The following is a 22,455-nucleotide window of genomic DNA, read 5'->3' as shown; positions in this document are numbered from 1 at the left end:
ACAATCTGAATGTAGTAATAAACAGTCTATAGCAGAAGGATGAAAAGTGAGATGGAGTTATTATCATGTTGCTTCTACCACATGCTGCCTAGAATTCTTGTGCTTAGAGATGACATCAGTTTCACAGGAGCAGAAGCTGCAACACAGTGTCTAGCAAGTCCATTTTTCATCTTTGAGCTGCATATTGTGCTTGAAATCTGGGTTTCATTTTGTAAAGGGAATATAAGTGAGCAAGGGAAAATCAGTGAACTACTCCTGATGTGAACCACCAATAACAGAAGATTGCGATATCTTTTCTGGATTAATTTAATGATATTGGAAACTTCTCTTTCACTGATCTAAATCTGAATTTTCAGATAGGAACCAGATCTTAGGTTTAGAGTAGAAGATGCAGAAAGATCACTTCACCACCTATGACCTTTTGCATTGTGAATGGAAGAACAAACTAAAAAGTCATTTTGTTGACTTTTTTTCTAGGAAAAAAAAACAAACCAAAGAGCTCATTATTGGATGTCAACATGAAAACAGGTATCTACATACTTCTCTTAAGTGAAATATGTTTTGAATTCATCAAGGCTGATATCAAACCTAAATTTCCAAAGGAGGAAGAAGAGAGTAATTTCTTGGAAAGAAGTAACAATGTCAGTATTTCCAGAGAGTGGTATCATCATAAAAATATCTCTAAGCCTCTTGAAGACCAAGGTTTTGAAGACCAAAGTCTTGAAGACTTCACTCTTCAGAACTTTACTGAAAAGAATACAAATTTTGGATTTAACCTCTACAGAAGAATTGCAATGACACATGATAACAATGTAATCATCTCTCCCCTTTCTGTATCAGCTCTCATGGGTGTCTGTATGCTGGCAGCTAAAGGAGAAACATACAGACAAATTGTAAAAGGTCTAAACCTCCATGCTGTGAAGGACAGAGTGGATCAGCAACACTTACCAGCTTTGTTTAAACAACTGATAGGTAACATCACAATGAATGAAGAATTTCTCCTTGTGCAAGGTACTCTTTCTTTTATTCAAAAGGACTTCAAACTCAAGGAGTCTTTCCTGAATTTATCTAAGCAGTACTTTGACATGGAATTCCTGAAAGTGGACTTTTCAAACTTCACACAGGCAAAACTTTTCATAAATCAAAACATTAACAAAAGGACCAAAGGAAAAATCACAGGGCTTTTTGAAGAGCTGGACCGCCATAACAAACTGGTGCTTGTCAACTACATTGTCTTCAAAGGTAATTGCTGTTTTCATTTTGCAAAATAATTCTTTATTAGAAGAATTAAAACTCTAGCTTAAGCTACATTAGGAGGAGTTTAAATGAATTTAGATGTCCTGTTTTCCCTACGTCTCTAAGTTTACTTTCTTCTATTAAGCTTATTTAATAGGAAATTATTTTTCAGGATAGGGAACCACCATTCTTCTATGCTTTCTTCCATACAATAGCCTCAAAGAGAACAAAAAACCCTGTATCAAACTATCTCAGTCCATCTCCAAATTATCCCTCTTTATGACTAGAAACCATGTTTTATTTTCATTCACCCATTAAAATGAAAAAGTCTTAATCAGAGTAGTCTTGAATGCTGGATACTGGGAATAAAATCATGGACTGATTTAACATAGTACACAAAATCATTGAAACAAAAATAATTTCTCAATTTCCATCAAGAATTATCTGCCCCAGAGGAACCCAAGTACCTTACAGGGGGAGGGAAAGAAATACCAGTGATAGGCGGCAACTGTTCTGTGGAGAGGTCAATGCATTGCTAAATCCCCATCTGAAATATTGCATCATTAAATGAAATACAGGATATTGAACAGCTGGTTGAGATTTTAAGAGAAGGTTACATGTTAGGGAAGGTCAGATGCTCACCAGGTATTTAATAAACAAAGAGAACATAAATTCTGAACTTGGGTGGCAACTAACCAACCTTAGAAAAATATTTCCTGTCTTTCTGTGCAAATGAAGAAGTTTATTTTGTGGATTACTTTGGGTTTTTTCTGTAAAAAAATTTATATACAATAAACATAAAATAACATAAAATAAACACAAACATGAAATTGTCATTCACTTATCCCAGACACAATTGACAGCCACTTCAACTGGATACATAAAACATCCTACGGTTTTTTAAACATTTCAGAACTTTTATTTGTAAACAAACCTAAACACATGGAATTATTTAATTTCTTTCTTTCTTTCCGCAGGCAAGTGGGTCTATCCATTTAATTCCAAATTCACAGAAATGGAGACTTTCCACATAAATAAATACAGAAGTGTACAGGTACCCATGATGTTCAGGTCAGACAAAATTAATTCAACTTTTGATGAGAACTTAAGATGCACTGTGATAAAGATACCTTACAGAGGGAATGCCCACATGCTGATTGTTATCCCAGAAAAAGGGGGAGACTACATTTCAATTGAAGACCATTTGACTACAGAGCTTGTGGAATCCTGGCTTGGAAACATGAAAACCAGGTATTGCTTTGACACCCATGGGGCCCTAATGTCTTTGATGTCTACTGCAGCAAAGCAACAAAGCCCAGCAAAGATTAGCTGGTCTTCCTAAGCCTTTTACCATGTTAGCATCTCTGTGGCAAGAGATATCTACAGAGTAGAGGTTCTTTAATAGCCTATCCACAGCCAAAGTGGCATGTGAAAGTTTCAACTCTGAGGGACAAATCTTTGACTCATCTCAGTTAAAAATGTCACTCTGAGGGCATGAGTCTTTCCATATTCTTCTTCCTTAGGTCTTCTCTCTCCTTAAATTTAGCACTGCCAGGCAAAATCCACAGTAAATCTAGACATTTATTAAACATTTTTCACCATGGAAAACCGAGAGGAATTGACAAATTTGAATATAAAAATGCAAACACAAATGATCCCCGTGAAACATAGTTCCTGAAGTGACAATTCTTTCCACCAGTCAATAAATTAGTGTGTCTCCCTGGTATCAGGACACTGTAACTGTTGGTGGAAGTATTTATACAGAGAAGGACATTATTTCTAGCATCACTGGCAGTCAGATTAGAAATTATTTTCTGCCAACCTAAATGCCAGCAGAGACTCTTCAGTTTTCTTCCCTTCTTTTTCAGTGTAAAGCTTAATTCCTGTGTGCATTTCAGCAGTGAAGTGACCTACTGCTTGCATTGAATTTTATTTTTTTTAACAGAAAAGTGGATATTTCATTTCCAAAGTTTAAACTAGAGCAAAAATACAAAATGAAGAAACTGCTTCAAGGTCTTGGAATTAAAAAGCTCTTTACACATTCAGCAGATCTTAGTCATCTGACAGATCACGAATATGCAGCAGTTTCACAGGTAAGCCTTCTAAAATGATTTGCTGTTTGGATTATAATAGTATATAAATGGCCCAGCCAAGATGGTCATATAAATTTATAGAGACACCACTAGCAAAGTACCTCACCTGCCAGGTATTTGCAATCTACCCATCCTAATCAGGACAGATCCCACTTCAGGTATGAGGTGTGTAGAGGTAAGGGGCAGTGACATCTCATAGGTGCTCAACGACTCCCAAAGCTAACCCATCACAGGAGAAAAGCTCTGCCTCAAGAGGAATATGGTTGGCAGGGAGTGAGCACAATTTCACAAAAACTGTGAACAAGAAAGATGTTGTAAATAACAGTCAAATGAGAAAACCCAGGGCAAGGAAGGAAATTCAAGGAGGGAACTCCTCATACACAGTCCAGAGAAAGGTAAACTTCTCAAAAAATAAAGAACTTTAGAAAGTTTAAATAGTAAAATCTCAAAAAGATGATGTTGAGAAAGAAAAGTCAAAGCACTCCTGATTTTCCTTCTGCATACCATGGAAGAGAAAAAACAGAATCTCACAGTAAAGGATTGGCACAACAGAGCTGTACTCCAACCCAAACAGATGTTCCACTTCATATGCTGAAACTTTTAAAGAACTTTTAAACAGGTAAAGGCAAGGGCAGTGAACGGCCAAGAAGATAGGCACACAGCCCCGAGGACGAAGGGATATTTTGTACCACTGTTTAAGGGAGAGCATAGATGAATTTCAGAAAACTGATAAAAAACAGAGGCAGAATGAGAAGCAGAAAAGAATGAAAAACAAAGGATTTGTCAATCACATCAATATCAAGAAGGAACAGGTCTATGTGACCAGAGATGTTTTACAAAAAAGAAACTGCTAGTCTATAGAAAAGATAGAAATTTGCTGATGATAGAAAATTAAAAGGCATGGTCAAAGAAAGGAGCTGAAAGACATAAAACACAGAGATAATTGTGCCCACAAGAATGGAGTGTGTGGAACTAGATGAAAAGCAATTAATTTAAAATAGAAATTCATACATTACAGTAAAAGTAAAAAAATTTATGAAACAAATTGAAGTTATAAACAAGACCCAAATGAAATTAATCTGGCACAGGATTTAAAAACATAGCTTTACAAACTTATGTAAGGAAATTGTAGCATGCAACTGCTTGTGGTTGTGGAGGGTTGTACGGCACTGACAATCCAGGACTGTTACTCCAGGAGAGGCTTCCCAGATTCACAGAATGGTCAAGGTTGGAAAGGACCTCTGGAGGCCACCTGGTCCAAATCCTCTGCTCAAGCAGGATCACCTAGAGCAGGTTGCTGAGGACCATGTCCGGACAGTTTTTGAATATCTCCAAAGAGGAAGAAGCCACAATATCTCTGGGCAACCTGTGCCAGTGCTCAGTCACCCTCATATGAAAACCCATTTGCTGATGTTCAGAGGGAACCTTCTGTGTTTCAGTTGGTACCCACTGCCTCTGGTCCTGTCGCTGGGCACCAACAACAAATCTGGGCTCCACCTTCTTTGCAGCCTCCCTCTGGGTATTTTTACCCTACAAGAAAGAATCCTTCTGGTGCTGCTCTTATGAGTCTCCCTACACCAAAACCTTATAGAAGCCTTTGTGATTAGCCAGTTAATAGGGTGGTATAATAAACACTTTTATACAAGTTCCAAAAACTCTAATGCTTGATCTACGATTTTCAAAATTGTGGTGGCTTAACTAAACAACCTTTCTGGGAAGATGTAACATCCTAAAAATAAATATTTAATGGATAGAATTGCAGTGATTTTCAGCTTGGTATAAACAATTTTGCTTGGGAAATAGTTTGGAAATATAGTTGGGAAAATAATAGTTGGGAAATATACTGGCAATCTGCAGCACTTTTCTCCCTTCCTCTTGATCATGTAACTTTCATGCTGATTCTCAGCAGTTTATTGTGTTATGAAAAAATCACACTTTTAACAGGAGATGCTAACTGATATTAGAAGCAATATGTGCATCAGCTACAAAGTGCCAGAGGAGCATCCTGTCCCTGAGAATTGTGAAAGACAAATTTATTATTTAAGAATATGTAGCAGAAAGCTCAATACTGGTGAAGTCCTTCAACTGTTTTCACATAAGTAATTCCTAGAATTAGGAGTTCAGGAGCTGGAAATCCACTAGCTGACCAGGCAGTTCACCAATATGACATAAACACAGCAGAAGCAGTCAGAGGTATGTACAGGCTGAAAGAACAAAATGGAAAAGATGAAAAAATGAAATATCAGATTCTGCCATGCTGCAATTTCAGTGGGAAGGGAAGGTCCTCAAACTCAAACAGGACTGTACCTCATTGCTGTATGTATTTGGTCTGTGCTACCAAATGCACAAATTAGAAATACACAGGGGGAAAAGCCAAGGTTGGTGCATTTTCCTAAGCTCTCGCAAAATCAACTGTGAACGACATACCCAGCCAGGCAGTGTGTGTGACTGCTGAAAACACACTTCCTACTTTTTAGAAACTCCTTTGCACACTTAGGTGTCATAGAGGAGCACTCCATATAAATGCAATGGTTGCTTCATGCAAAAGCCCCAATCTCTAAGTGAGGTCTGTGCTCAGAGATGTGGAAAAGTGCAATGACTCCTGAACTAGCATCCACACTGAGAGCACTGTGGGCATAGTGGCTGTGCTGACTCCTCTGCTGCTGAAGTAGACAGCACATGGCTCTACCAGTCTAACAGATTGCACTGACCCCTCCTCATTTTAATCCTTAACAGAAGACTGAATGCCTTCACCTGGTAAAATACTTTTCATGCTAGTACTTATTTCTGTCACGTATTTTATTCCTACCTTGCACTTCAGGTTGTCCAAAAGGCAGTTATTGAAGTGGATGAAGAAGGAACTGAGGCTGCAGCAGCAAGTGGGTCAGAAATAACTGCATTCACGGTGCCTCCTGTCATCAAAGTGGACCGACCATTCCTTTTCATGATTTTTGAAGAAACTTTTAAAACATTACTGTTCATTGGCAGGGTGATTGATCCAACAGAAATGTGAATAAAGGTAATAGTTTCTATTCTTTGATATGTAAGAGGCTTTACTTTTATTTTATTAATTTATTTTAGAATAAAAAGACAGTGAAATATGAAATGTGGAAACCTGTTTTGTCTCTCCAGCTCTCCAGCTAGCACTAGGTCATCCTAGCAATATTTTATTAATGCCACGTAACAAGCTAATTTCATTCAGGCTCAAAGTGACAAAAATGTGACTTGTAAAATCTACCTTTAAACTATTAAATTAAAAGAAAACTCAACAACCACAGAACAGAGCTTTCAAAAATCATTATTTTAGTAATAAATCTGAATTAAAAGCCCCAGATATTCACATGCCAAAATATTCAGGAAGCTCATTCCCAAATACTGCAGATTCCTCAGTGTTATCTTCTGTTGCAAGGAGTCTTAATAGCCCAGTGACCTCAATGTTTGCAGAATTTGGCCAGTTATAAAAACAGAAGCAGTATCAAGCTCTAAAAGAGAATTTATAGCCTCCATCTAGAGATCTTTATTTTATTAGTGTAGAAATTGCACTGTCATGAAGTCCACATTGTGTGACCTCTTTCAAAGTGTTTATGCAGACTGTCAAATCACCTCATTTTCTCAGAGTACATGATGTGCTTTAAAATATTCTTTGAATTAAAAACAAAATAGTTCTGAAAAATAACTTAGGTATTCTGATTTTGGAAAATCTGGACTGTACTATTTCATAGCACAAAGCTAGCCCTCTCCTAAACCCAGAATTTCTACCTGTAATATCATCTAGACACCAGGGTGAACTATGTAACAGGACTCTCTAAGTGAACTAAGGCTAACACTGGTAGAAAAAAAAGTATGTCCAGAATAAATCTATTCACAGAGTGGATCCTAAAATCCAAAAGGTGTTGCCAAGCTGTTTCAGAAAAATATTTCCATGACCTAACAACAATTTCCTTTATTCAAGTAGAGCAGTGCTTCCAACAGAATGACAAGATCTTAACATTTAATAGATTTTAATTAGCAGACTCCTATGTATAAAGTAGGAAACAACGCAAAAAGCTACTTCTGGTTTTATGCAACTAACAGATCTCAGCGTTATTCTGCTTGCTCATACTACCTTCACTAAACAATTGCCCAAAAGGGAGGAGGAGACTTTTCAAAATCATTGGGAAAGGAACTTCACAGGTGTCTATCAGTAAACACACATAAACAGATACATCTGCTAGAGAAGATAAAAGGATACGTTATACGATAAAGCTGGTAAATCTCTAAAAATCATCTCAGTTACCATTTGATGTCTGCCCACAACAGCCCAGACACTGGTGTAAGCCACTCACAAAAGGACTCAGGAGGCAGGCTCTGCTCTCTGACTAGACTACAAAGGTGCATCGAACCTAACTCCAGATTGCATTACAAATGTACCCAGAAAGAGAATCACTCCTTCCTGCCACTGGTCTGTATGAAAACCAACCAATTCCACTGCACAGTTGACCTTCAGCTGTTATTCCTGAGCTACAGCTGACCAGCAGGTAAAAACAATGCTCTGAAGGCTTCAAAAGCATTCGTGCTGTTTAACAGAACTAATCCAGAAGGAAATGGCCCCTAAAAAAACTGTTTGGATGGAGGTCTGTAGTGTAAAGGACTGATGAAAGTATGCACAAGACACCAGAGGTATTGCACAAGGAAAATGTCCACTCCAAAAAATGTTTAAACAGAGCATTTAAAGATTACATTGAAGGAATTTAATACACAATAGGGTTATTGGGTAGAGCATGTGTTATCAGCATTAAATAAATTAATCAGTTTAAAATGACAGACAATGACAACCAAGAAGAAACAAAAGACAGTTTACAGAACTCATTACATGCTTATGAAGGGAAGAGCTTCAAATTTCTGAACTTACAGGTTGTTCTGCATTGCTCTAGTAAAGGCATCGAAAGGGCAAATACAGTTTTGAGTCCTGTTCTACAGCTGGCTGCTGATGATCTGAGTTTGGTCCTGGCAAAGGTCAGACTAAGAACAGACTGAGCAGTCTCCTGTGGCCCACGGGTGAGCAGCTGTAGCTGGCACTTGAGTCAGCTGTCCCTGGGGAACTGGGAGTATCTGTTTGCATTAATGAACCAAAAGCAGAGCCCAGAAGGAGCCAGCCCCGGTCATCTGCACACCTATATCAATACTGAGTGTTAAACATCATAAAACTTGAAGAAGCTTTTAAAGAAATTCGTGATTTACAAGATCATATGCCAGGATGCAAAATAAACTGAAAAATTAAATATTTCCACAGACCCCAAAAAATGCCTGTGACTTAAGACAGTGAATATAGCTAAATCCAACTGCAGTGTAGGAAGCTTAAGAATTCAGACAGTGCTAAATCCAAAGAAACATTTTGTACTTCACACAAGACAGCATACATCCAGCATTATCACTATTTTAAATAAATACCCTCCATAGGTAAGTGATTTTATTTATTTTAATTATAAAAGATGCCCTGAGAATTTTTTTTTCAAGAACATGCATGTACAGCATTGTCCTAGGTTTTATTTTGAGTAAATCATCATTCATGTTTTTACATTATAAAAAGTAACCACACACGCATATGCATACACAGACTAGATCATCTTTATCATACACCAATAAATTTTAAAAACCATATATTTCTGATCTCAATATATTTATGCTGCCTCAATTTTGAAATAGAGAAGCTGACAATAGCTTCATAATCTCTCTCTCAAGTATTAGCATAAATTAAACTTCTTAAAATATGATTGCATGGTTTTCCACATAAATTTTGATAGAAACATTAGCATTAATACAAACAAATTCAGATGATATCACTGAACCATGACAGCTTGCAATAGCAGTTGATTAAAAACTAGATTTGTTATTATAAATTATTAAAGTGAAAATACATTTTGAAATACTAAAAATTAAAACAAGTATTAATACAACAAAACTTAAGAAATAAAACTTTTTTTTTACATAATCTGGAGACATTTTCTTTTACATTGCTTTGAAACTTACACAGAATTTTTAATAACTTTGGACTTGTAAAAACATTAATTCCAAATTCACAGCACAATGCTTCAAAAGTCTATGTTTTTTTAATAGACTGATCAATGATTCTGGACTTTGGTATTAAATTAGGTTTGCAGATTCTTTAAAATGTGGGATTACTTTTTCATATTCATAGCAATTCCTTCTATTTCTTGCTTAAAATATGGGAGCTAAGAGTTGCTAAGATTGTAAATAAGCCAATTAAATAATGGGTATGTGCATTCTAAGTCCAAGAAATCAAACTACAAAGGCATGACTGAAGAAAACAAAATCTTCTCTTTAGCTGCAGCAGTTAAGAGCACATAGCTGAAGTTACATTTCATATCATTTCACTACAATGTTAGAATTCTGCAACCATTACACTGCTTATCAGAACGTATTTTACAGCTTGGAATTTTATTTGAAAGATTTATTTTTAAGTTTTAACATTGCAGAATGCATTTTATTCAGTCCAGGCATTAGGGAGTCCCATCTGCTGCTTCCACCTTATCTCACCAGAACATTGCTTCCTCCAGTCTCTGGTTCCCTCATTTTTCTGATAGATGATCTAGGAGTTTGATTTTCTGTTTTTTCTTCATACAAAAGAAGAAACACACATAATACATTGTTACTATATTATTAAATAGCGGAACATAATAAACTGCTATTGTGCACAACATTTTAACATAACTCTCAGCTGGTCCTCTTAGAAAATTACTAGCTGTTGTACTGCACCCACTGGAAAAGCCACATGGACGCATTCTGAGGGCATTCTTCTCAGGAAGAGTGAAGTTCTCCATTAAGTTGTCTACAGAAGGTACTGAAGAGATCCATTTGAGTGAGATGGTTAAGGTGGTACAAGCAGTCTACTCATGGCTACAAAAAGTGCCAGAAGTCTGGCACACGACAGGCTGATTTCTAGGTCTCACGTTGACCACAAGGTCATTTGGGTAATCTCTGGATTTTTCATTCCTTAATTTTTTAATCTTTAAATATACCGTTTTTCAGCTTCAAAGAGTTGTAGCTGTGTCAATTAACAACTATTTGTATCAGTCAGAAATATTTCAAAGAATAGGGCATAACTTTTAGAACACAGTGGAAATATTAACTTGTATCAATATTTTTACAGTATCATTTACAAATAACACAATATATTGTTCTGTTTTACTGTTGTAAAACTGCTGAATATTTAAAAACTGCATATATTATATGGTAATATATCAGTGTCAGGATACCTACTCGCTTCATTAGAGAAATGGGACACAAAACATATGCCAGTCCCACTGGAACTCAGAACTCCCAGCATCTTAAACGTCATGATGAAAATATGATTAAAATCCGTAAGTAACTCAAAGTGTAGTAGAGCGGCAGAATTATTTCATCTTGTGCTTAATTTTCTAAGCAATCATATGACTGGATGAAAGACATTACTTTAAGATACTGATCTTAAACATATAACTGGTACATCATGGTCACACACCGAACTGGATGTCTTAAAGGTCAGCTGTGGACATCTTATAAAATGCTGCTATTTATTTAGGTTTATTGTTGCATAAAAATAAATCTACTCCCTCTTTTTACAAGATGGAAAACCTGTACCACACATCCTTGAAGAAAGCTTTAATTCAAAGTGAAATAACATCAGGCAGTATCTGCATGTCTATAGGCAAGATGCAAAATACTTAAATGTTGTCTATGAAGTGGATATATTCATTGATGAATCTATAAAGTTTCTAAACAGTTTTAAACAATTGCATGTTGAAATCAGTCACATTACAGCAATATAAACTCAGGCAAAACAGCTTATATCTAAATTAATCTCATAAAGCTGAAAACATTCAAAAGAAATAATAAAGCTACACAGCATAATGGTACAAGCTCGGACTGCTTGACAGAACACAGTGTTCATGAATTATGTTAATGTCTGCACTAGGATGATTCATTATCCAACTGGAAACTCTTCAACAGGAACTCAGAAAAACTTGTCTGCTCTGCAAATTAAGTAAGATCTCTTGTGGGACTAAGTACTCAACCAGTGCTCTTTCTGATTCTTTCCTATTCCATCAGGTACTTAAAGCAGGTAGTCATCTCTTTTCTGATTCCCCCATTAACTTACATGGGTGCTTCTTTAGCATAATTCTTGCATTTTCTATTGCCTGAGTATTACCTACGACCTAGCAACTGACACCTACACTAAAACAATACTTTCTTGTCACCTGCTTGTGAGCCCTGGAGCATGATTTACTAATTTTTTTTTCCTGCATTTATGTTATTTTTAAAAAGAGATGAAATTTTAATTGGCACACACTTATGACTTAGTTTGAACTGAATGTTTGAATGTGTGAGTGTGCTAAGAAAAGACTTCTGTTCTCCACCAAAGTAACTCTGAGTTTTGAAAAATTCTGGAGCACTATCATAAATGAAATCAGAAATTTTTCATCCCTGCAAATTGCATTATATTGTCAAAATCAAGCATTTGCCAATATTCTGTAGAGCAATTTTGTGGAAAATAGTAGGTCTAAGCAATTAATCAATATTTTGTCCAAGCATATATCACTTCAAACTAAGAATCATTAATTTTATCTGCTAATACTTTAATTATTAAATGTGTTACTGCCCACATATTTCCTCAGAAAAAGAAACATACTAGAAGTTACCTTACTCAAGTTGCACAGCCAGCAAACTAAAAGTCAGGTCTTGCCAGAACTGAGATGGTCAGTGCAAATTTTAACCAGCACATATGCAAATCTGCATGATGAGACCGTCTACAAAAATACCCAATCAGTATTTTCTCACAAGTTTTCTGCCTTAGTGAGTCCCCCAAAGGTGATGCTCATTGATGAGCATCTATTCGTTTGCACCTCTCACTGTACAGTTTTCAAATTCTTCTCTCAGAGTGATTTCTGTCAGCTGTTTATATATTTGGATATCAATTTTTTCCATCATTCAACTTAGAAAATAATGCTTCCTTGAAACTGAAATTTTTGTTGGTTTGGGTTGGTTTTTTTCATTTAGTGTGCATATATTAGCACCTGACTTCCTGATAGTTAGAGATAAATAGAAAGTAAGAAAGAAAGAAAGAAAGAAAGATAAAAAGTACAGCTAAAAATACCTGTGATTGAATGCATTTACCACCAAACATTCCTGTATCTGTATCTCTTAATATCTTCTTATAGAGTTGCTTCATTTTCTTATGAAAAAGTATTGGGTCAGTTTACAAAAGAGAAGTTGAATCTGCAGTACAGCAGACATTAGACCAACTTGAGAGATGCATTTTCCCATAAGAACACAGAACATTAAAACTCTTATTCAGAACTGAATGTAGGACATCCTAAGCTTCCTCTTCTTTCCCCAAAAATGTTTTTCTTTCCCTGGTATATCCTCTTGGCTTCTGACCCTATGCAGTTCAGGGACTTTCTGAACCAGAAAAAGCATCCAGATCATTGTGTTTGATCAGATACTACTTTCAAACACTCTGCTCTTAAGGTATTCATTTGGGAATAGCACATAGAGACTTGAAGCTGTGTTTCTTACATTCCGGTCTCCTGCCTGAAGACAAAGGTGCAAACTGTTCTGTGTGAGCCTTTTTCTGTCCCTTTGTATTTAAACAAAATATATCAGTTTTACTTTAAATGACAGATAGAAAAACCTTTGAAATTTGGAAAAGTTTTATGTGACATAAAAAATTTGTCTAACTAACCTTTGCACCTCACTGCTTCGTGAATATTAATCCATTAATTTTCCCCAAATCCTTGTGGAACAGCAAATAACTGGAATTTCTACTGATTGCTCAAACTATTTACAACATTTGAACTAATTTTCTGGTTTTAAAGCGAGGAAAAGAGGCATACAGTGATTAGGGTGAAAGAAAATGAGGTTTTGAGCACATCTAATTTTTGAAACTATGTAGCACTCCATGACATTTTATGTTCTCAGGATACATGCCCCATTTACTTTATAGATAGCTGAAAATGTCAAGCATGTCTACAGATCTAACTGCTGACTTTGAAATGGTGCACTTTGAAATAAGTGACCCCCTAATGATCACCTATAAAAAGTCTGAAGTACTGTGGGTATTTTTAAGAGAAGGCATTAGACACTGGCAAAGACAAGGACAGAGGGCAAAGTGATTTGGCCCCTTAAAGTACTATTCCTGTGAAATCATTTAACACAAACAGTCCATCTGCATTCACAGTTGACCTTCCAACCTTTTCTACAAAAAAAATGCAGTTTTAAAAACAATAGGTCACTATGCAAGCTTGAGTTCATTCTACAAAACAATTTATCTTTTACAGTGAGGATGGTAAAATTTCAGCAGAAAAAAAATCAAGTACATAAGGAATTAAATTAATACTGTCCGGAGAATTTCTTTTCTTGTTTGTTAAGTTTTTGAGTGCTTTATTTTAAAATTCAGTAATTTTTATTACCTTAAAATCCTGAGTAAAGTTGGGGAGATGTTTTATTTTGTTTTTTAAAGGAAACTGAAAATACAGAAGTGGAAAAATACGTTCATACAGATATTTAATTTACCAACACAGACCATCACTATTGTTTCCTCTTTATACCTGGCAAACCAATATAAGATGTCTCCTCTTTCGTATCTTAGCTTCCAGATGTAGTTTCTATTACACTGAAGTCTACTTTCCCAGACTCCCTTTCTTGCTACAGCTGGCTCCTTTCCTTTCTCCATTCTGCCTTGGGTAAGAATGCAAATCTCTGCTAGCAAAGAAAAGCCTCAGTTTGAGCCCACAATATTATAGCTAATCCCATGACAGTAATTTAGTTATAGTGTAAAAGGAATCTGCAGGGAATTTGCTGCTAGAGCCTACAGAGATTTGGGTGAATATATGTAACAGTGATTTTCTATGACTTACAGTTTTATTACAGGGGCAAAAAATACATCTTTGATTTTGTTCTTGCAAAATTCTGAACAGCACAGGCTGATGTTTAAAGGAAAGCAGCCTGAGGGAGATGCCTAGCATTGAATTTTTGGGTTTTTCAAATGGCTAAGGTAAGGCAAAGAAGGCAGCATTAATAACAAGTAGCAGTAGCAGTTCATCATCATTCTCAAGATTCATCACAAAATTGTTACATAATGATACATAAACATATATGTAAGCACATAAAAAGAAGGAAAATGAAAAACTAAGTAGTCTAAAAATACTTATATTCTATTTCTCCAACTACAGGCAGCTAAATCACTGTGACTGTAGTTAGTACGTATCAAAGGCACTAACCTTCACTTTGTCCCATTCCACCCTCCCATTTAGGTACCAGCTGAATGCTAATGTGTGCAGGAGAAAAATGTGAAAGACTAATTAGAAGGTAATGCCATCTTAGAAACACTTATAATTGCATACATCACATTTCTACCCTGCTATTTTAGTATTTCAAAATCTGTGTGCAGGAGTATAATAAATAAAGGCCTAGTTTTACACGGCTCTTTCCTTTGAAAGCGTTACCCCCAGGCTCGGTTTAATCTCTTGTCAACAACTTACATGCTCATCTTTCGGGACTGACTCTCCTTATTTCCACTGTTCTTTTGGTCAGCTGAGTTAAATAAGTTGCGAGAAGAACTAGAAGTGAAGGCAGCATTCCCACTATTACCAGAAGAATGAGTCCGGAATGAATCATCTGAAATAAAGAGCTTCAGCTTAGACAAAGGATTTTGGTTGAAAAAAGTACACAGAGAGTAAACAGAATGAGCTGTTTCTCCTGTGGCAGTAGCAGCATATTTCCTATGGCACTAATCCAAAATTGTAATGGAATGGTTTCAACTTAACATTTCTTCAAGTATTTTTATGAAAAAGTCCTGCTAAATAACTGGAATGCACTTTTTCGAAGAAAATATTAATACATTTAATGTATGTAAAGAGCGTGATATCTTGGGCCAATCTTTTGCTGCTTAAAATTTACCTATTTAATGTAACTTAATTGTCTAGTGCCTATTGGTAGTGATGGAAAGACACGTTTCTCTAGGAAGCCATTCATCTCAATCTTATCTTTAATCATCCAAATTCTTTAAAATTTAGCGGACAGAACTGCAAACAGTACTTTCTCTCTCTTAATTCAGTAGAAGTTATACATGATATTCACTCTCCTCATGTAAAACAGGTGGGGAAAAACTGCGAACCCAACCTTTTTATGATATCTGAAATTCCAACCAGGACATGACAAACTCAAGTTTGTTTTTACTATTTTTAAACATAAATTAAAACAAATGTGTAAGAACAAAAAAGAATCTGAAAAATACACTTAGTAGACTAGCATTTAAATGCACAAACGTGTTGGAAATCTATTATTCTGCTTTCTTTAGGAGAACGACATCTTAGAGTATGCCTGTCTAATTGGGCCCACACATTCAACACCCACACAAAAAAACTGAAGTAAAATACAATACAATAACCTACTTACCACTAAAGGATAACATACAACTCTTTCCCATTCCTGATACTGAAGATGTATATGCTGTAGCAGAACTTTTACTAAAAAAAAACCAAACAAAACAAAACCAAGTTGGTTATTTCCAAAAGCACTCCTCTCAATTGTATCATCCTGCTGTTTAACAGTATTAGAGGTTATTTCTGAGTTTATATGAAAAAATTGAATGAGAAAGTTATGCTGAAATTTCTTTAAGAAATGTACAAAATTAGATTTAGCAATTCATATTGAAAATTATTTTTAATATATGATAAAAGGTGACATATATTAACTTAAAAGGAATTCATAACCGTTTGTAGGCTTCAGCATGCCTTAGATGGTATTTCTTCCCTCAGTTAATCAATTAAACACAAAGCTGAAAATATAAGTCACAATTCAGTAAGTACATCACTACTCTCAGAGATCCATGAGCATATAATTTCATAACAGCTGTCTAAGAGCAAACATCTGCCTATGAGGTAAGGAATGAAGATTATAAAGATACTTAGGACACTTGTCTATGTTGGTGTATTTTGGATGCAGTACTTGAGTACTGAAAGATTGGCTTCGAACCAGCTTGGATTTTTTTTCTTCTTTGCCTAAAATTATAAAGAACATTTTTTAACATTAATATTGCATTTCCTCAATAATTAAGAATACTTTAAAATATATTTTTCTGTCAACCTATGGTAGATGAAGGAACTGATTTGAATACTTCAATAAAAAAATAAACCTTAAGTCATTATTTATATACTACAGAATAAAACAAAGCTAAAAAGCATAGAAAATACATTCAGTTCTAGGAGAGGAATCTTTTCCTCTGTGCAGTAGGAGAAACTTGGGTCCACAGATGTCAACAGCAGCTTTGTTGGGGTTTAACCTGATGATGTGAGTGTTCCAGGTGAGTTTTTGAACAGCTCTTACCTGCTGATGTACCAGAAGAACTTCCAGAAACAGAGAGATTGATACTTTTTGCCAACACTGATGATGTTTTACTGTCTCTACCTAAAAAAAAAAAAAAAAAAGTCCAGTATAATCCCTTCCCTCTTAAAACTTAATATAAAAGAGAGGACAAAACATATCATAGTCCTGGAGCAAAGAGTAATAATATCTAATCCAGTGCTACTGGCACTTCACAAACACCACAGGCAAGTACTTATACTATATCCCAAAATGAAAAAAAAACAGAACTAAAACTGTAATGTATTTTAATAAAGTCAAAATATATATATATATAATATATATGAGGCCAGTTTTCATAAATAACTTCAGAAATATATAGAAACAAATTTTATTTCCAATTTCTAAAACTCTATTGTATAAAGTGTTTCTTTTCCTGCACCTTTCTCTACTACCTTTGTAGAAGAGTAAAGCATGCATAAACAACATGTACACAAATAAACAAACTTACGCTTCTTTTCAAGCATTTTATCATTAATATTTGTAGATCTTCCTTCATTTTTCTGCTTCTCCTTTTCTAATTGTTCCTAAAAGAATGAATAATTTTCTTAGATATTACTCAGGTTAAAGTAAATAAATTGTGTTTCCAAATAACAGTTCGTTTCTACTCTCTCCTGCTAGTAGTACAACCTCTGGTGAAAATCCAGAGAACCAATTAAATAGTACAGAATGAAATCAGGGTACGTATCTCATTTAAAAGCTGCAGTCTGGAGAAAGCTCAGAGTTGAAGTTCACATCCATAACTTATTATTAAAACTATGTCTGGCTTTTGGGGTTTTTTATATTTAAAAAGGTACAGAAATTGGCAGCTGGCAATGTAAAAATTTTCGGTTACACAGATACTCTGAGAACAGAGTGGGCAATATTTTTATTTCATACAATTCAATGAAAATGTTTTCTTAAATGTTAAGGTGTGTCAGATATACTCAAACTTTATAAAGATCTAAAATTAACATCTACAGTTGATAAATCTTTATGCAAAAAAAAGTCAACTATGTAAAATTGTTCAGGTTCATGGAATTTATTTGCTCTTCTGTAATACTACCTAGCCCAAAAGTATCTTCCATGTGGTGAATACGTATCACTCCAGCTTCAAAAAACTATATAATATTATCTTATTTTCTGTACCATTTTCATAATAAGTGTTAAGTGAACCATAATTGTTCTATTTTTTTCATGTAGTTCTAATTGCTACCCAATTAAGAAAAGAAAGAGGTAATTGATTCAGGTCAGGTTTGCTGGAAAATAGTTTCTACAAAGTCAGCTACTAAAATTAAGGACATTTATTAACATATCCAGTATTAAAATCTTTAGCAGTCAGACACATTTAAGTGGGGTGAATGGCTCTTCATCTCCCTGGGACTGCAACATGGCACAATTTACAGTGTCCATCTCAGGTTCCCCAAACACATGCCTCTCACAAACAATGCTTATTGAGGCCTTTGTGATAGAGAAGGGTTGCACATATCAGTGGCCTGTATCATAAAAATTCAGGTGCTCTTCTAAAGTATAGCTGTAGAAACAGGGTAAAAATTGATGTCATCATACAATACACAGTAACACAGAGCACACTGGGGGCTATTTTGCACCAGTCAAATGCTTTCATACAAAAGCATTAATTGTATCCACCTGGAGACTACTAGGGCTAAGTTTAAGACTTTGAATGTGAATATGCAGATCCTGAGAACAAAGCTGAACCATTGGCTCGAGACACTGGGAAGTGGCAGGAAGTCTGTGGGTCAGGAATATTTGCTCATACTGACCTGCAATAGCTACTGACATCAAAGCAGACCACAAACATAGGAAACAATGACATTTTTGGGACACTCTTGAATCTGTTCTAGTTCACTACAAAGAAGTTCATTTACTACAAGTCAGAGGAAGCATGTTAACAATATCAGGATCTTCTGAGTCCTATCAGCTGCTCAGCTTCTCCCACCTCAGGCTGGAGGGGAGGCAGCAGAACGGAGGACTGCAGTGGTCTAACTTAGGCTTTGTGGAGATGCAGTATGTGGTGAAGATGTAAGCTGTGTGCTGAAGTGCCTACTGCAGCTTTTGCTTTTCTCTTTTTCCTGGGTAACAGGAAAGGCTGTAACACAGAGCATTCTTCGGCTTCCTTGGGACAAAAGAAGTTATGACATTAATTTCTTTGCCTAGAGAAGCTGTATGTGAATTCTGAGGTGTTTCATTGATGAGTGTATTACATTATACATGGTATTTCTCAAGAAAGTCAAGTTTGCCTTTCTAATTGATACAGCAAAATTTAGGTAGTAAAGAAAAAAGTTACGTGTTACTTTGAAGGACTTAACCCTATTATAAAGTGTAGAATGAAACCACACACAGATTATGAACCTATCAGGTCTCTCCAAAATATGCATTTCCCCTACCTTAAAATTATTGCCTCATCAATATTTAGCTACAAACTATTTTAAAATAATGACAGTGTACTGATAAAATATACCATTTCCAAAAGGAGTTGTTCTTTTGTCTCTTTTTCTTGATCCAATAAATCATTTTCATAAAATATTTTCTGAAACTTCAAAATAAAATCAATAAAAATAAAAAATCACTACATGAATATGGAAACTAAAAGTAGTTCCTAAGTATTAAAGTTACTAAATACTTACAGCATCTACAGAGATCTCCATTCTGTCCAATTCTAACACTGTCTATAAAGAAAATTAAAACATTATTTATTATTACGCATTGGCATGCCACACTTTGAAGTAAAAAATTGCCTTTTCTTCCTAAATATTTGAAGCCTAAGCCTTTATTTTTGTGCTACAAATGCAGTTAAAAAGTGTCAGAGGGTATTCTCAGAGCCCTGCTGAGACTCACAGAATGAAGAGACTCACGGACTATCTACACAGAACTCAAAATACACTCAAGGAAGCACCAAAGCAAGAATAGCTACAGCACAGGCTTAGGAACCAGGACTGAAAAAAGCAACTCAGGAATCTGTGTGTAACTCACAAGGTTCCACACAGGTGTTCACCCAGTCTCTCCTGCAGACTGGCCCTGTAAGGAAGCCACCTACTTGAACTATTTCACGTCATGGTTTCTAAGTTTGAGACTGAGCACAGACATTCCTTAAAGATGTACTTTTTTGAATATTCACCTTAAAAACACATTTGTAACATCTTACAATCCTGCAAATGCTTTGTCTGTATATTGTAAAATATATAGATTAACAAGATATCTCTATCTCACAGACCTGATCAGTTTTACTAGAATCAACATTTAATCCATTCTCTGGTCATTCACTATTTTTTTTATAAATGGTCATTGGACTAAAATCCTGAATTTTAATCAATAGAAAATAACTGCACTATAATTAACCAAGGAAATAACCAAGGAAACATCAACACTACTAAATTTCACAGAATATACTATACTACATTATCTTTTAATTGTTCAAAATTACATAACAGACAATAGAATTTTTTAAACTCCTGTTCTTACATGGAGAAAATCAACAGAAAGCATAACTTTAATAATCTTAAATTTCAATGATAACCCCGAGATAAAATGCTGCTGAAAAGGAAAGATGCTTACTCTTTTTACAATAGTCAGGACATCCTTGTCTTTCTCTTGACACAGAAGTTTCCTTATACATAATTCCAACTGCTGAAGTAAATGTTTATCAGTGGGAATCTTCAGAGTAGATTTAACTTTTGGCAACAAACAGCATAGCTTCATTCTACAAAAAAATCCCCAAACCACCTAAATATTCACTTTTTGATGCAGATGTTTAATATTTATTATTAATTCTCAATGTATTCATGCTAGCATTTGACACAAAATAAATAAATTAGGTGGTCTTATTTTTCAGAAGTGATTGTTGCTTATGTGTTGTTTCCAGACATACTGTTTTCAAAAACATCTCTACAGATCATAACTACAGTCCATAAACATGTCTTTGGTTTGCTTTGGGTTTTTTTTAATCTAGAAAAATAAGGAGACCTCTGGATTTTCCAAGTGATCTGCACACTTAACTTTATCAGTTACCTAAATATCGTGGAAGTCTTGTCCATCAGTACAAAGGAGCCCAAGTCTCACCACAAATCATGTTACTGCAATTCCATACAACTGCAAGGATGAAAATGTATCAGATAGACTAAAAAGAAGAAAAGAAAGCCCTTCTTTCCCCTTCCTTATTCTTCCTGTTTATGTCTGGAGGCTGCCCCTGCTTGTGCTGTTCAACAAGGCCAAGCACCAGGTCCTGCACTTGGGTCACAACAACCCCACACCACTACAGGCTGGGGGCAGAGTGGCTGAAAAGCTTCCTGATGGAAAAGGAGCTGGGGTGCTGGTCAACAGTGGCTGAACATGAGCCAGCTGTGCCCAGGTGGCCAGAAGGCCAATGCCATCCTGGGATTCTGTGTCAACAACAGTGTGGCCAGCAGGACCAGGGCAGGGATTGTCCCCCTGTACCCCTACACACTGAATCTCATGTCCAGTTCTGGGACCCTCACAATAAGAAAGACATTGAGGGGCTGGAGTGTGTCCAGAGAAGGGCAACAGAGCTGGGGAAGGGTGTGGAGCATAAGTCTGATGAGAAGTGGCTGAGGGAGCTGAGTGGTGATTAGCCTGAAGAAAAGGAGGCTCAGGGGAGACCTTATCACTCTCTACAACCACCTGAAAGGTTGTATTGTTGGGGTTGGTCTCTTCCCCCAAATAATAAGCAATAGGACAAGAGGAAATGGTCTTAAGGGGGACTCAGATTGGATTCAGGAACAAGTTCTTGACCAGAAGGTTTGTCAAGCACTGGAAAAGGCTGCCCAGGGCAGTGGTGGAGTCACCATCCCTGGAGGTATTTAACAGACATGCAGATGTGGTGCTTAGGGACATGGTTTAGTGGTTTACTTAAGTCTTAGGCTAATGGTCGGACTTGATGATCTTAAAGGTCTTTTCCAACCTAAACAATTTTGTGGTTCATTCCCTTGATTCCAAGATATTGTTTCTAAACTGTTTATATAAAAAATGTGCTCATTGCTTTTTATTTCATTAACACTGAAATACTCTGCAAATTAAATTAAAAATGTTTCATGCAATTGAGCAAATAAAAATTCCTTGATCAGACTGTAATAGCATGTAATAATGACTAGTTTTAATCTACAGAAATAGATTAAAAGAAACACCAAGAACAATACATGGATATATTCTCTGTTGAACTCAGAGTCAACTGGCTTTGGATCAAAGACAATCCTTTGCCAGACATAGTAACTCTGTGATTATAAACATTCCAAAAAACTTTCTCATATGAATTCATCCTACCATTTTTACACCTTCAAAAGACTTTAATTATCATAATTTCCCATTACAAAGAGTTACACCACACTGTAGAAATCCAGAACAGTATCTCCCTAAAGATGTTTTAAAACCATCAGCTAAAAATAAAGTCTAACCGGTGAACTTCACTCCACTGGAGACTGTGCATTTCTTTTGTACAAGAACAATCCAGAAAATAATTATGACAGAATTAATTTTAATGTCAGCTAAAGGATTGCAAGTTAGTTCAAGTTTCCATTAAATTTTAATATTGTAACAATAGAGCTTTTAATTAAAATATTTGTTACAAGCAATAAGCTACTTCAGATTATATACAAATTTAGTTTATTGTTTTAATATAATCCTCTTAATTTAATGACATGAGACATGAATGTTAGTCTGTATGTACAAAATGGCTTAATTTTTAGGATCCTGCTTAGTTGAGATGTGGTAG

At 35.6% G+C, this 22,455-nt stretch overlaps 2 protein-coding genes across 2 annotated transcripts in view; one reads left to right on the top strand and one right to left on the bottom strand.

Moving 5' to 3' along the window:
• Window positions 1-500: 500 nt before the first annotated feature.
• Window positions 501-6,342, top strand: SERPINA10 (serpin family A member 10; the record flags this gene model as incomplete). Its single annotated transcript, XM_082283108.1, has 4 exons — window positions 501-1,242; window positions 2,214-2,487; window positions 3,182-3,329; window positions 6,151-6,342. The coding sequence occupies exons 1-4, from the start codon at window positions 519-521 to the stop codon at window positions 6,340-6,342; spliced, it is 1,338 nt and encodes a 445-aa protein (XP_082139234.1). The 5' UTR covers window positions 501-518.
• Window positions 6,343-9,918: 3,576 nt separating this feature from the next.
• PPP4R4 (protein phosphatase 4 regulatory subunit 4) overlaps window positions 9,919-22,455 on the bottom strand; it is a gene marked incomplete at its 3' end in the record, with an annotated part of 38,939 nt that continues 26,402 nt past the window's right edge. The window contains exons 15-23 of the mRNA XM_082283913.1: window positions 20,286-20,430; window positions 19,358-19,399; window positions 19,192-19,266; window positions 17,182-17,257; window positions 16,695-16,775; window positions 16,276-16,369; window positions 15,765-15,835; window positions 14,849-14,984; window positions 9,919-9,943 (exon numbers count right to left, since the gene is read on the bottom strand). Coding sequence (XP_082140039.1) covers window positions 9,919-9,943; window positions 14,849-14,984; window positions 15,765-15,835; window positions 16,276-16,369; window positions 16,695-16,775; window positions 17,182-17,257; window positions 19,192-19,266; window positions 19,358-19,399; window positions 20,286-20,430 — 745 coding nt within the window. The remainder of the gene's footprint in view (window positions 9,944-14,848; window positions 14,985-15,764; window positions 15,836-16,275; window positions 16,370-16,694; window positions 16,776-17,181; window positions 17,258-19,191; window positions 19,267-19,357; window positions 19,400-20,285; window positions 20,431-22,455) is intronic.

This window comes from Coloeus monedula, assembly GCF_965178545.1.
Source record: "Coloeus monedula genome assembly, chromosome: 6".
In the NCBI taxonomy this organism is placed as follows: Eukaryota; Metazoa; Chordata; class Aves; order Passeriformes; family Corvidae; genus Coloeus; species Coloeus monedula.
Note: the sequence above shows the minus strand (reverse complement) of the source record. Positions and strands in the feature narration are given on the sequence as shown.